Below are 12,899 nucleotides of genomic sequence, written 5' to 3' on the forward strand. Positions count from 1 at the left end.
ATAAAGAGCCGTTTCTTGAGTTATACCCACTTTCTACCTTGACCCGTGACCTCACAACTTCATCCCATAAGACATTTCTGCGGCCAATGAGGAAGGACATTAAGATGTGGGTATCGAAAGTGGGTCACAGAAAGCACCCCTACCGCCACTACTTTGGTCGTTAACACTTCGTACAAAGTCACCCTGATCATCACACAGTTTATACTATATTTTAAGTAGATACATAGTGATTTCTTAAAACTTATACAAAATGTTTGTGATGTAGTAATGAATACTATAATAATATGTTATGTTATAAATAACTTGTGTGAAAGTTGGGATTTTTATCATAGCATACACCCTCACATGTTTTTAAGGTCATAACCCGGACAAAGAATGGGTACCTCAGCTTGTAATTATATAAATCATACAGCGGTGCTCAAAATTACGTACATAAAAACTGTATAATCAGCACATTTGATAATACTATACTCAGATATTTAGTTTCAGTGAATGAGAACAGAAAGTTTTATATATTTCAGACGCTATTATTTTTAATGTAGTTTTGTACATAAGAAACTTCTCATTGGTAGTAAAGAAATTTTAAAATAAATATATATACGACTTATTTTTTAAATGAACCTTGTTTATTTTTTTTACTTATCCAGAAATACGCAGTTGCAAACAATAGAACACAGCAAAGTATAGCGTAGAAAATATGGGAAATTTTGAATCTAGATATATCAGTAATATCAATAAATTTGTGTTTAACCGTTTTACCTTTAAAGAAACTGTACACAGTATTACAAAGCCCTTAAATTTAGTGGTATTTACTTACACGGTGCATGCCAATTTATCCATGCTATTCGCAAGTAAGATGTAGTCGGTACATATGAGATTGTGACCCCAATGGGGGCCACTAATGTTTTCGTTCATTATCTTTTTAAGTTTCAAAAGTCATTTATGGGGAGATTTTATTTTAAAAGTAAAATGTAATGAAATTTATCATTGCATTAAGAATTTTACAATTGGCAATCGCTTACCTTTAAAGTTAAAAAAAGTTGCTTTAAAAAGAAAACTTTAAACGATATTTAGAAATGCTTATTTGTAAATAACTACTTCACCTTAACACAATTTTAACTGTTATGCGAGATGTGTAATTTACGCTAAGAATTAATCTACAATGGATGACAAGTGGTTTTTAAAAACTCATATAGAGTGTTTGCCTTACTTTGCAAACTCTCAAGCTAACAACATAAGTTTCTTCTAAAACTGTTACAAAAATCTAAATCGAAAAACAACGAAATAATCAAAAACATTGAAACTTCACCAAATGTAATATTATTTTCCCATATATATAATTACCTTTTTACTTTATATATATATTATATTATGTGCAATAAACGTATAATATTTTGACATCAATACTATTAATTACAAGAAAAAACAAACCCCAGATATACACAAGGTTATACCCATTATTTATTTACACATGCCAACTAAAAACCAAAACGTTTTCGCTCAATTCACCGATATCACCTGGTGTTAAGTGCTTGATGAAGTGATTAGGCTAAAACTGAATCTGTACATGTGATTCTACTATATGTGTTTCATTAAGAAGTGACATGTAGTAAATAAAATATTCAATGAAACGTCTTAAAAATAAGAACCTCACATTAGTATATGACACTTACACAGTTCACTAGAATATTTCATATAAATAAGTGTACAAATGGATAAAATACCTTGAAAAGCAACGAAATATTTTGAATAGTAATAACGCATGACTAATATTCGTGGACTTTCTGGAAAATGGTAATCAGATTTCGTGACAGGTTTTAGGATATGTAAACGTATGTAAGCATGTTAATAATCTAAAATAAAAACAGAATTTCGAATATTGTTCTAAACTCGGTTAGTAATATCTCCCACTCTCTCCTCTACTTCGAACACCCTCTCTGACACTTGTTGGGAGAGGCTTTAGATGTTGTTCCCTCTTTTAAATTTAACCCTGAAGATTGTATCTCAATATCTTCTGTTGCAGACATGGCACTACAAAAGAAGAAAGAAAAAAGCATTTCAAAATGCAAATATTTTTATATATTAACGTTTTCTGACACTAAGAAAAATAGCTTGATTGAATGAATTTTTTTACCAGGATAATATATTTTAATCTGCAGCTTCTTGTTACCAACACAATTTTTAAGTACTTACGTACTTGGGTAATTATTGGAGGCTGTTATATAGTTATTTAGTTACTGAGAGTTGCGTAAAATGTTATCCATGTAAAATGATGGGCGAACACTTAAGTTTCCGGAAACAGGAACTATACAATGATAGGTTTGAGTCTTCTACCGGAAGTCTTCTATTTTTAAATTCATATAAAAAATACCCTAAGGAAACTCAATAATATTAGCACTTCCTCTATCAGGAGTGAGCCTAATACTGAGAACGGAAATACCCACATTTATTCGTGTTTAACAAGTCTTACTATATGAAATTTGTGATTTCAGAGTTGATAATTATTTCCAACATTTCAGACGTTGCAGTTTAGATTCACAGATTAACAGGTGTATTCTTAAAATGCAAGGTATAACAAGATATTTATAACTAATGACTAGCAAAATCAAACACATTCATAATAAAGAAAAAAAAAGCAAGTAAGATATCCATGGTTGATTGTTTAGTAAAAATATATTTTGAAGATAAAATAAATATTTAAACCCAAACAATGACAAATAAAAATGCACAATGTCGTTACAAAGAAAACAAAACTCACCGAATCAGAACAACCACTGATTCCAGCACGTTACGTCCTGTTTTTGCACTAACTTCTATGAACAGCGCTCCAAATTCCTGGAAAGAAGATACACATGCTATAGATATACATGTATTCGGGGTGTCTACAAACGACTGTACACATTTTAAGGTGTAATATCCTTTAAACCAAGAAAGATAAAAACGTGTGGTAATGTTCATGTTTGTTTGTTCTTCATCAGGTGTCTTAGCCAATAGTCATATACATTAACAAAAGCATATCCGGCATCAACTCAATCGGTTGCTCCCTTGAAAAAATTTTGAGAGCGGCAAGTGTAGCTGAATCTGTGGTGTAAAGTATAGATTTTTTTGTATCCTCATGAGCATGCAGGATAGCATGAACGTGATTGGTTAATCCTTTATTGTTGTTTTTTGAGCTAACTGTGCTACTAAAATGTTTTGTGTCTTTGTGTAGAAGGAATGAAATACAGCAGAGTTAAGACGCTATTTGTGAGATATTCTCTGAGAACGTAGCGTGAAAGACAAATTACTGTGCCTCTCGAGGAACTTTTCAGTATAACTCACAGTCTAATTTCACTATAAATTTTAATTTACCTTCGTCTTAAAGTTTTTCACCTTCCAGATCTTCATTTATTCAACTTTTTATTTTATCGTTTAAATAAAATGTGTTTATTTTATTCGTTTGGTCTCATCAGATGCTAAATAACCTGACACACAAACTTTCTCCAGGATCCAGGATCACTCGGTTAGTGAGCAGTTACCTATCGTAAGTATCTAGTTAATTATGTGGTCAGATTACAACAGAAAAAGGATCATAGTTCTTCATCAATAGTGTTTGATCCAAGCAAGCTACCGACATAGATCAATACTAGAAATTATCCCAATAATTAAAATGGCTAATTTAATATATCGTTCTTACTAGGAGTATTCAAATTCGTTAAACAAAAGCATGCAGAGTACAGAGATTGGTCAGTTGAGTACCCTCTCTATTAACAATATCTTCGACGGTAATCCCAATAATATATCATGACGTTCAGACAGCTTAGACTATTAAGATTAGTCCTAAGACTAAAATGCATAATCTAAATTTACAATGCAAAATAATCACACTAATGAATAATATATAATAAAATATGTAAATAGTTTTATCAGTAATGTTAATGAAACTAACATAAAGAGTAAAATTTACTCACAACTAGTGGTTTGTTTCATGAACTATCACTGATTTCCTATCCTTTGAAAAGCGTGACACTCGTATACCTTACACAGTTCTCTATAATAATGTCTACAGACCAGTTTGTTGTGATGCAGTAGAACTAACGTTAGTTTCTGGTGAATATTACACATTTATTTGTTTTGAATGTTGCGTGCAAAACAAATCGGGGGCTATCTGCGCTAACCGTCCCTAATTTAGCAGTGACAGACTAGAGGGAAGCCAGCAAGTAAACATCATCCACCACCAACTCTTGAGCAACTCTGTTACCAACGAATAATGAGATTGACCGTCACCTTTTAACGCCCCCACGGCTGAAAGGGCGAGCATGATTGGTGTGACGAGTACAAGTATTATAATTTATACTTACAGTACTTTATACTTTGTGTACATATACATCATGTTAGCGTTATTTTAATTTCTGGCTAATTATGAGTAAAAATTCACATTCTTGGAAGTAAAAAAAAACAACGTATAATATTTAAGTTATGCATAATATACATTTACATTAATGTTTGGTTTTTAGCGCAAAGTTACACAATACGCAAAATGCGCTGTGTACTTATCATGAACAGAGCAAAAACAAGAAAAGATAGTTAGATAGGTAATCAGGCTCTACTTAAATTCCGACATCTATCTAATTTTTCTGTAAAGTTTTTATTTTCTTAAACACACCACATAGCCCATACTTTGGCAAGTTTTTCTCCGACTTCCGTGCTGACACACTGTCGATTTTCTGCTCGAGCCGTTTCACGTCGATCGGTTTTGTTTGCCATAATCATAACTGGTACTTGTCGTGTCGTTACGTCCTGGAAAAGTTTCAGAAAAGAGCAAGAAAAACCTGAGCAAACTCAAAATAAAATGGACAAACAACCGTACACTATTTTAAATATTTTGTTTTCTTGAATTTAGTTTTTGAAACAATTCGAACCTTCTGGAAGTTAACAAACGTTCTGCTCAACCCCTGAAGACCCTGTCGACTGTGAGATTTCGAAGTAATCTTAGTATCTACTTCCGCACATTTAACCTACATTTTAGTATGGTATTGACAGTTAATAAGCAAACACGGGGAAATTTTAAATTTCTAAGGTGGAACAAACTCTATCAAAACATCACGCATCTGGTAAAATAACTCCATAAGGACAAATACAGTCAACTTAGATACAATTAATCTGATAAATTAATACAACATATTAACAAAATTCAAGGCGTCTAAAAGAAAAAAAGGTAAAATGTTTGCATCACTATCTTACCAAAAGAAATTAATGACAAATAGCAGCGGGATTATTGCATTAGTGTCATCATATTGGCAAGGTGTTGACACAAAGGTTTTGGGTAGATTTGTAAATAAGAAAGTCGACCAACACCCATCATAAGTAACGCAATATCTAAGTAGGGATAGACTCAGATTATCTCTAGGTTGAGTTCAAAGGTCAAGGCCATTATGAAATACCTTTTACCATCCACCCACAATTGCGTTTGAATATCTTATAAACAATTAAAACGGGTAACGACCATTTTTAGGCCACTGGATTATTGTACAGAGTGTTTCCGAAGTTGGTGGGAGTTTTTAGTTTTCATAGTTTGTGTCTGTTACTGATTTAAGTTATTTTGCGTCAGTTCTGATGAATTGTAAGCACTAAATGAATATCATATCTAATTATATGAAGTATGAGTGCTATTGTCATAAACGTATAGGTGTAAAATAAGATGATATGAAATATTTTCAGATTTTGTGGATGAAAAAATTAATTAGAAAAATGCAACAGGAAATATGTTGAATTAAACGCTGATAAATATTAGCAAACACACATGTGGTATTTTAAACAAACTAGTTGATTAAACACGTAGTATGTTAAATAAATAACTTTATTACATACATGTGGTATTTTAAACAAACTAGTTGATTAAACACGTAGTATGCTAAATAAATAACTTTATTACATACATGTGGTATTTTAAACAAACTGGTTGATTAAACACGTAGTATGTTAAATAAATAACTTTATTACATACATGTGATATTTTAAATTAATAACTTGATTACACACATGTAGTATTTTATACAAACAACTTCATTCCACACATGTGGTATTTTAAATATAACTTATTTGTTTGTTTGTAGTTAATCACAAAGCTACACAATGGGATATGTGTGCTCTGCTCATCACAGGTATCAAAACCCGGTTTCTAGCGTTATAGACATACCGCTGTGCCACTGGGGGGTTAAATAGCTTGATTACACACATGTGGTATTTTCCAATAAATAACTTGATTCCACACACGTGATATTTTTAAACAAACAACTCGATTCCACAGAAGGTATTTTAAACAATCATATCATCGATTCATGCTGAAAAACAAATTTGTAAGAGTGGTACAGATATTGGCACCTGATAATTTATAATACGGGGATTAAATGAAGAAGAAGCCACTTACTCCAACAGCTTCCATCCACTGGCGTACATTTAAGAAAGAATGTTCACTGGTGCAGTCATAAACCAACATTATGCCATCGGCTTTACGGAAATAAGACTGAGTCATACTGCGGAACCTGTAAGAACAAAACCAAGAGAGAGATTGTGTAACCCCCAGAAATAAAAAAGAAAGTTATCTGATGCAAATAGGCTAGAAATTTTGGAATTAATAATTAACCTTTTATAAAGATTTCTTTTTGTATTGACTTAAGTAAAAATCGTGCGCCATCTACACCAACACGGTGTATTGTTTAGCTTTGGTTAATCTTACCACAAACGAACACTTCAGTGGTATCACTATTACAGGACCCGCGAGTTAATAGCGGGTCTCAGTTCAATGGAAAAGAAAATTTCAATATTACTTCTATCACAAGTAAATTTTACAATAATGCAAGGTTCTCTTTTTCACCTTGGGAAATTTTTGGATAAAATGATGTATCGTGATTTTTTTCTATGTTCTACAAAACAAACACAATCTCACAAAAACAATACAAAACTATGAAAGTCAGTTCAGACTTATCATGCCATATCACATAGTACCATAGACATTTATAATCTACGGAGCATAAACAGATTTTCCTTATCGTGTCCCTCCGCAACATGGAATATTGACAGTAGGAAGATGTAAAAAGGAATTTACAGATTACATTCGCTTCGATGTGTTCTACAAAAACATGAAATACGAACACGAGCTTACAGAAGGCAAAGCCTGCCTTTCTTCTTTTGCGGTGACCGTGAGCAACATAAAATATTTACAGTCACAAGCTTTAATGCGGAAAATATACCTAACCTTTCTTGTCCTGCGGTGTCCCTACAAACATGAAACATTTATAATCATGAGCTGTAAGAAGTAATGTGTAGACTTACCTTTCTTGTCCTGCTGTTTCCCTACAAACACGAAACATTTATAATCATGAGCTGTAAGAAGTAATGTGTAGACTTACCTTTCTTGTCCTGCGGTGTCCCTACAAACATGAAACATTTATAATCATGAGCTGTAAGAAGTAATGTGTAGACTTACCTTTCTTGTCCTGCTGTTTTCCTACCAACACGAAACATTTATAATCATGAGCTGTAAGATGTAACGTGTAGATTTACCTTTCTTATCCTGCTGTTTCCCCACAAACAAGAAACATTTATAATCATGAGCTGTAAGAAGTAATGTGTAGACTTACCTTTCTTGTCCTCCTGTTTCCCTACAAACACGAAACATTTATAACCATGAGCTGTAAGAAGTAATGTGTAGACTTGCCTTTCTTGTCCTGCTGTGTCCCACAATTGTACTGCTATATTTCTGTCGTCTACTCTCAGGGATTTCATTTGAAAATCTACACCTGTAACGAAACAAGTACCTTAAGAATTATACCAATTCCAAATTTTATGTTGTAATAAGTTTTACCTAAATGGATTATTTCTATCAGTTCGAAATATCATCTCCAAACTAACGCACATGCGAAATCTTTACACAAAATCTTTGTTTATCACGTGATATTTCTCTCAAATAAAATCCGATGAATATTCTCTTTTTTAACTATGCATAATTTCATATTTTGTTAATTTTGTGCATAATACTTTAGAAAAGAACGTTAGAGAAAACCTAAAACATGCTTTGCAAACATAAAGTTTTTAATTATCTATAGTGTTATATATTTATTTTATTATATTTGTATAAATGCTCCTCTGATAATGAAGAAAACTTCTTTTCAAACAGATGTTTTGTCGAAACCAAACACTCAACTAATGTAGTTCTATAAAATTAAACTTAGTATTTTTTTATTTATTTGGTTCTTTTTCTATTTGTTTCAATATATTCATGAAAATCCATATAAACATCCCCCCCCAGTGGCACAGCGGTATGTCTGCGGACTTACAACGCTAGAAACCGGGTTTCGATAACCGTGGTGGGCAGAGCACAGATAGCTCATTGTGTATTTTGTGCATAACTTCAAACAAACTAACAAATATATAAACCTTGATCTTGGTTGTAAAATAAAGTACGTTTGTTTGTTTTTGTGTAAAGCTAACAATGAGTTATTTGCGTTGTATCCGCCGTGGGGATTGAGCTCGAATTATATAACGTTTTAAGCTATCAAGCTTACGACCAAACCACCGAATGGGAGAGAGGAGATTAGAAAGGTGAGTAATTATTGTTTTTGGTGTTGTTTTTTTTTGTAGTAAAAGCTTTGGAGTGTTTTGTTTTTCATAGTTCTTTTCGATCTTCTATTTTGTTTCTGAAAATTCGAAACATTATACATGTATGTATACCTCAAACGTTAATGATTTTATTAATAAACATGTGTAAAACAAAACAGTAACAATGTTAATTGGTCCAACTTTAACCAAAATTTAAACAATGCAAAAAAAAATAACTGCTTTGTAAGAAATATATAAATCCTCACAAACTTAATCACAAAACGCAAACTATCTGTACGCTGACAAACAGCTAAAAAATCTAACCAAACTGTCAAACTATCTGTACGCTGACAAACAGCTAAAAAATTAACCAAACTGTCAAACTATCTGTACGTTGACAAACAACTAACAAATCTAACCAAACTGTCAAACTATCTGTACGCTGACAAACAGCTAAAAAATCTAACCAAACTGTCAAACTATCTGTACGCTGACAAACAGCTAAAAAATCTAACCAAACTGTCAAACTATCTGTACGTTGACAAACAACTAAAAAGTAATCAAACTGTCTGCTAAATAAACTGCACTAAAAATCTTTCTAGATCTAAAACATTATTTGAACAAAAATCTGCGTATGTGCTTGTGTCCGATTACAACTGGCGAACCGCTGGACTAATTCTCACCAAACTGGAATATACCGTTAGAGCTCTCCATAAAATGGCAGGGGGTGGGGCAGGGTAGGCTTTCGGATCTGACCCACCATGCCATCCTCTGAATCCCCTATGTCTTTCCAGTGGGTTGGACGGATACTTCAGCTAGACTGAGCTAGTATCCAATATAATAACCGCGTTGATTTTCTGAGCTACACTTACGAATTAGAAATAAAACAGCAAGAGACATGATATTTCCTTATCCCGAGTCATAATAAATTTATAATAAACAAACCTAGCGTTGATGTGAGGTTTCCCATAAAAACTCCCTTGCTAAGTCTAACGATCAACGAAGACTTCCCTACAGCAGCGTCCCCAACGAAGATTACTTTGTACGTTCTTTCTGGAGGACCCGTGGGTTCGAAACTAACACTTTCATTTTTAACTCGATCTATCTCCTCCAATTCTTTCGATTTCTGTTGTTGATGGCCCTCATCTTGCACAGGAGCAGCCTGTTCTTTATGAATGTCAGGCTCCTCCACATCAGGATCCACGAGTTCATTATTAACGTCAGACTTGTTGGCAATATCTGTCTCTTGTAGCTTGGAGCGAACTCGCATTGGAGGACAAGGAGGGAGTTTTCTAGGTTGTGCAGAGTTTTTCTCTAATGAAATGCGAGGTGTAGGCACAGGGGTACCGTCAACGGACGACACAGGAGTTGATGACTTAGATAATCGTGGCCTGGGGAAGCTGAAGAATAAAATAGTGTCACCATTCAATAAATATTACATTAGTTACAACAAATAATTTAAATATTTTCTAGGTACAAAGACAAATTATAAGCTTATTCACTTTTAAATACATTTCAGGTGCCGAAGAAATTAGATTAGACTAACCTTTCTAGATAAAGACCATATCACTACACAACCCCCTCCCCATGATATTCTATTGATCTTAACCAAAGTTGACATGCACCCTTATGGCCCCTAGGGTAGTGACATGAGGGGGTGGTCAGCGATTGTATCTGACCCCCTTTCATGTCTTCCCTGTGCGTTGGACAGGTATGTTGAAGGATGAGGATGGAGTTTTCTCACAAAATAATTCAGATCCGTTTGTAAAGTAGAAGTACCTCCACACAACCAGCATCACTCAAAACCTTAATATCATAAGCAAATTTAAATAATTTAATGAAAATTCTTTCATCAGTTTCATTGATGAAAATCAAAAAGAGCGAAGGTCCTAACACTGAATCTTGAGACACCCCCACATGTGACATTAATACAGTTTGACTAAACTCCATTTATAGCAATCTTCTTCTTTACAAATTGTGCAAACATGGCTAGGTTTCTCGGGAGTACTTTCAGTCAGATAACATTATAGACTATCCACACAAACCGCAGCAACTTTCTCCTTGAAAGAAACATTCAGCCATACAAACAAAATGCACAAACATATGGTACTAAAAGTTATCCATACGTACAAATGTTAATTTGACTTCTGAAGACATTTTCTTCACTATAACATTCGAAGGCATTTATACAAACACTAACCAGACTTCTAATGTTTTTCTTTCTTAAGTAGGGATGATTATAAAGAAATCCTGTACTTAAAATTATTATATCTTATAAACTATTCGTTGTAGGAGAACAAAATGTCACCATAGATACATTGAAAATTATAAGTTTCATTCAGGAAAATTTGGGCATACTACAACTGCTTTTATGTTTATTTTCTCTCTGTTTTGACGATATGATATTGGTGATTTGAATATAATACGTGTCAGTTTGCAGAACTGTGACAAGGTTCAGTGAACCTCTCTAGTAGCAGATGATGTTTTCAGTAATATATTTAGCGATTGGCTTAATATATCCAATGAAAATAACGGAAAATACAATTAAGCCTTCTCTGCCAGTTTTGGAAACACGTTATACCATGTCCTAGTTTGCCATAATAAAAGCTATAAGTAGTTTTTAATATATATTCATTTTAATTCATTGCTTTTTTCCTTATAATTATTATGTAACAATCAAAACTATTAATACAAACTGCACAAACATTATCCAGACAACCAAAACTATTCTTCCGATATTCGTAAACAATATGTTTTTCTTGTGAACTTTAAAACTGTCTATATCCGGGAAAAGTTTCCATAAAGCTGCTTTAAACGTTTCCCACTCAATAATAAATCAACAGTAAACTTTGGTCTGACTTTTGGAAAATATTTTATCCAGGCAACATTTAACGTTATGCACAAATTATGCGTGTACACATGAGCTGATTTCGAGTGAAGCATTTCCCAGTTGACGTCGCAACTTTAGCCACATAAATATAAAAGTAGTACTGAACTCTGAGCAACATATTTCCCAATTCAAACTCAAGATGTTATTCTGTTATAATAAATGACAAATGTATCAAAACACCCACTTGGCTATCTCAGGATCCAACCCTAGTTGCCGTTTTATTTCTGTAATACGACGAGATGAGAAATCTACTTCTGATTGGGTATCTGTACTGCTGCACCTCATTGGCTGATTCTTTTCAAAAATATCGCTCTGAAATATTTATGAGTAAATTTACTTCCTTGGTGAATGGTAGTATTAAATAAAAATATTCTAACTATAATCAATGTACGAGGCTATTAGTGTAAGGCTGGTAATGCTATTATATATAGAAATATTCTAGTTAGAATAAATGTATGAGGCTATTACTATTAGTGTAAGGCTGGTAATGCTATTATATATAGAAATATTCTAACTATAATCAATGTACGAGGCTATTAGTGCAAGGCTGGTAATGCTATTATATATAGAAATATTCTAGTTAGAATAAATGTATGAGGCTATTACTATTAGTGTAAGGCTGGTAATGCTATTATATATAGAAATATTCTAGTTAGAATAAATGTATGAGGCTATTACTATTAGTGTAAGGCTGGTAATGCTATTATATATAGAAATATTCTAACTATAATCAATGTACGAGGCTATTAGTGTAAGGCTGGTAATGCTATTATATATAGAAATATTCTAACTATATTCAATGTACGAGGCTATTAGTGTAAGGCTGGTAATGGTATTACATAGAAATATTCTAGTTAGAATCAATGTATGAGACTAGGAATGTAAGACTGATAATTATATTACATAGTAAAACATGTTACCTATATTTTAGTATCAAAGTGTAACATAGTCTGACATTTTGTCTTAGTTTTGTATCATTACCTTTGCTTTAGTATCAAACTGTAGCATAGTCTGACAGTTTGTGTTAGTTTTGTATAATCACCTAAATGTTAGTATCAAAATGTAGCATAATCTGTGTTAGTTTTGTATAATCACCTAAATGTTAGTATCAAAATGTAGCATAATCTGTGTTAGTTTTGTATAATCACCTTTATTTTAGTATCAAACTGTAGCATAGTCTGTGTTCTGTTACTATATTCCTATAAATACAAGGTTACTGTCTATACTTTAGCTATATTTCTATAAATACGAAGTGGCCTTATTTATTGTTACTGTCTTTTTTTTTATATTCAACTACCGTCTATAATTTGGATGACCATCTTTGCTGTTACTATCTTTCTATAAATACAAGGATACTGTCTATACTTTAGCTATATTTCTATAAATACGAAGTGGCCTTATTTATTGTTACTGTCTTTTTTTTATATTC

The 12,899-nt window shown here is 32.8% G+C and overlaps 1 protein-coding gene across 3 annotated transcripts in view; it reads right to left on the reverse strand.

The window, feature by feature from the left end:
- Positions 1-1,402: 1,402 nt before the first annotated feature.
- The window catches only part of LOC106468146 (ras and EF-hand domain-containing protein homolog), a 30,216-nt gene continuing 18,719 nt past the window's right edge, over positions 1,403-12,899 (reverse strand). For all 3 annotated transcript variants that reach the window (XM_022397187.1, XM_022397171.1, XM_022397180.1), the window contains 7 exons: positions 11,655-11,782; positions 9,526-9,980; positions 7,700-7,781; positions 6,410-6,524; positions 4,660-4,779; positions 2,759-2,835; positions 1,403-2,031 (listed from right to left, as the gene is read on the reverse strand). In XM_022397187.1, the coding sequence (XP_022252895.1) occupies positions 1,920-2,031; positions 2,759-2,835; positions 4,660-4,779; positions 6,410-6,524; positions 7,700-7,781; positions 9,526-9,980; positions 11,655-11,782 (1,089 nt within the window). In that variant the 3' untranslated portion in view covers positions 1,403-1,919. The remainder of the gene's footprint in view (positions 2,032-2,758; positions 2,836-4,659; positions 4,780-6,409; positions 6,525-7,699; positions 7,782-9,525; positions 9,981-11,654; positions 11,783-12,899) is intronic.

This window comes from Limulus polyphemus, unplaced genomic scaffold, assembly GCF_000517525.1.
Source record: "Limulus polyphemus unplaced genomic scaffold, Limulus_polyphemus-2.1.2 Scaffold86, whole genome shotgun sequence".
In the NCBI taxonomy this organism is placed as follows: domain Eukaryota; kingdom Metazoa; phylum Arthropoda; class Merostomata; order Xiphosura; family Limulidae; genus Limulus; species Limulus polyphemus.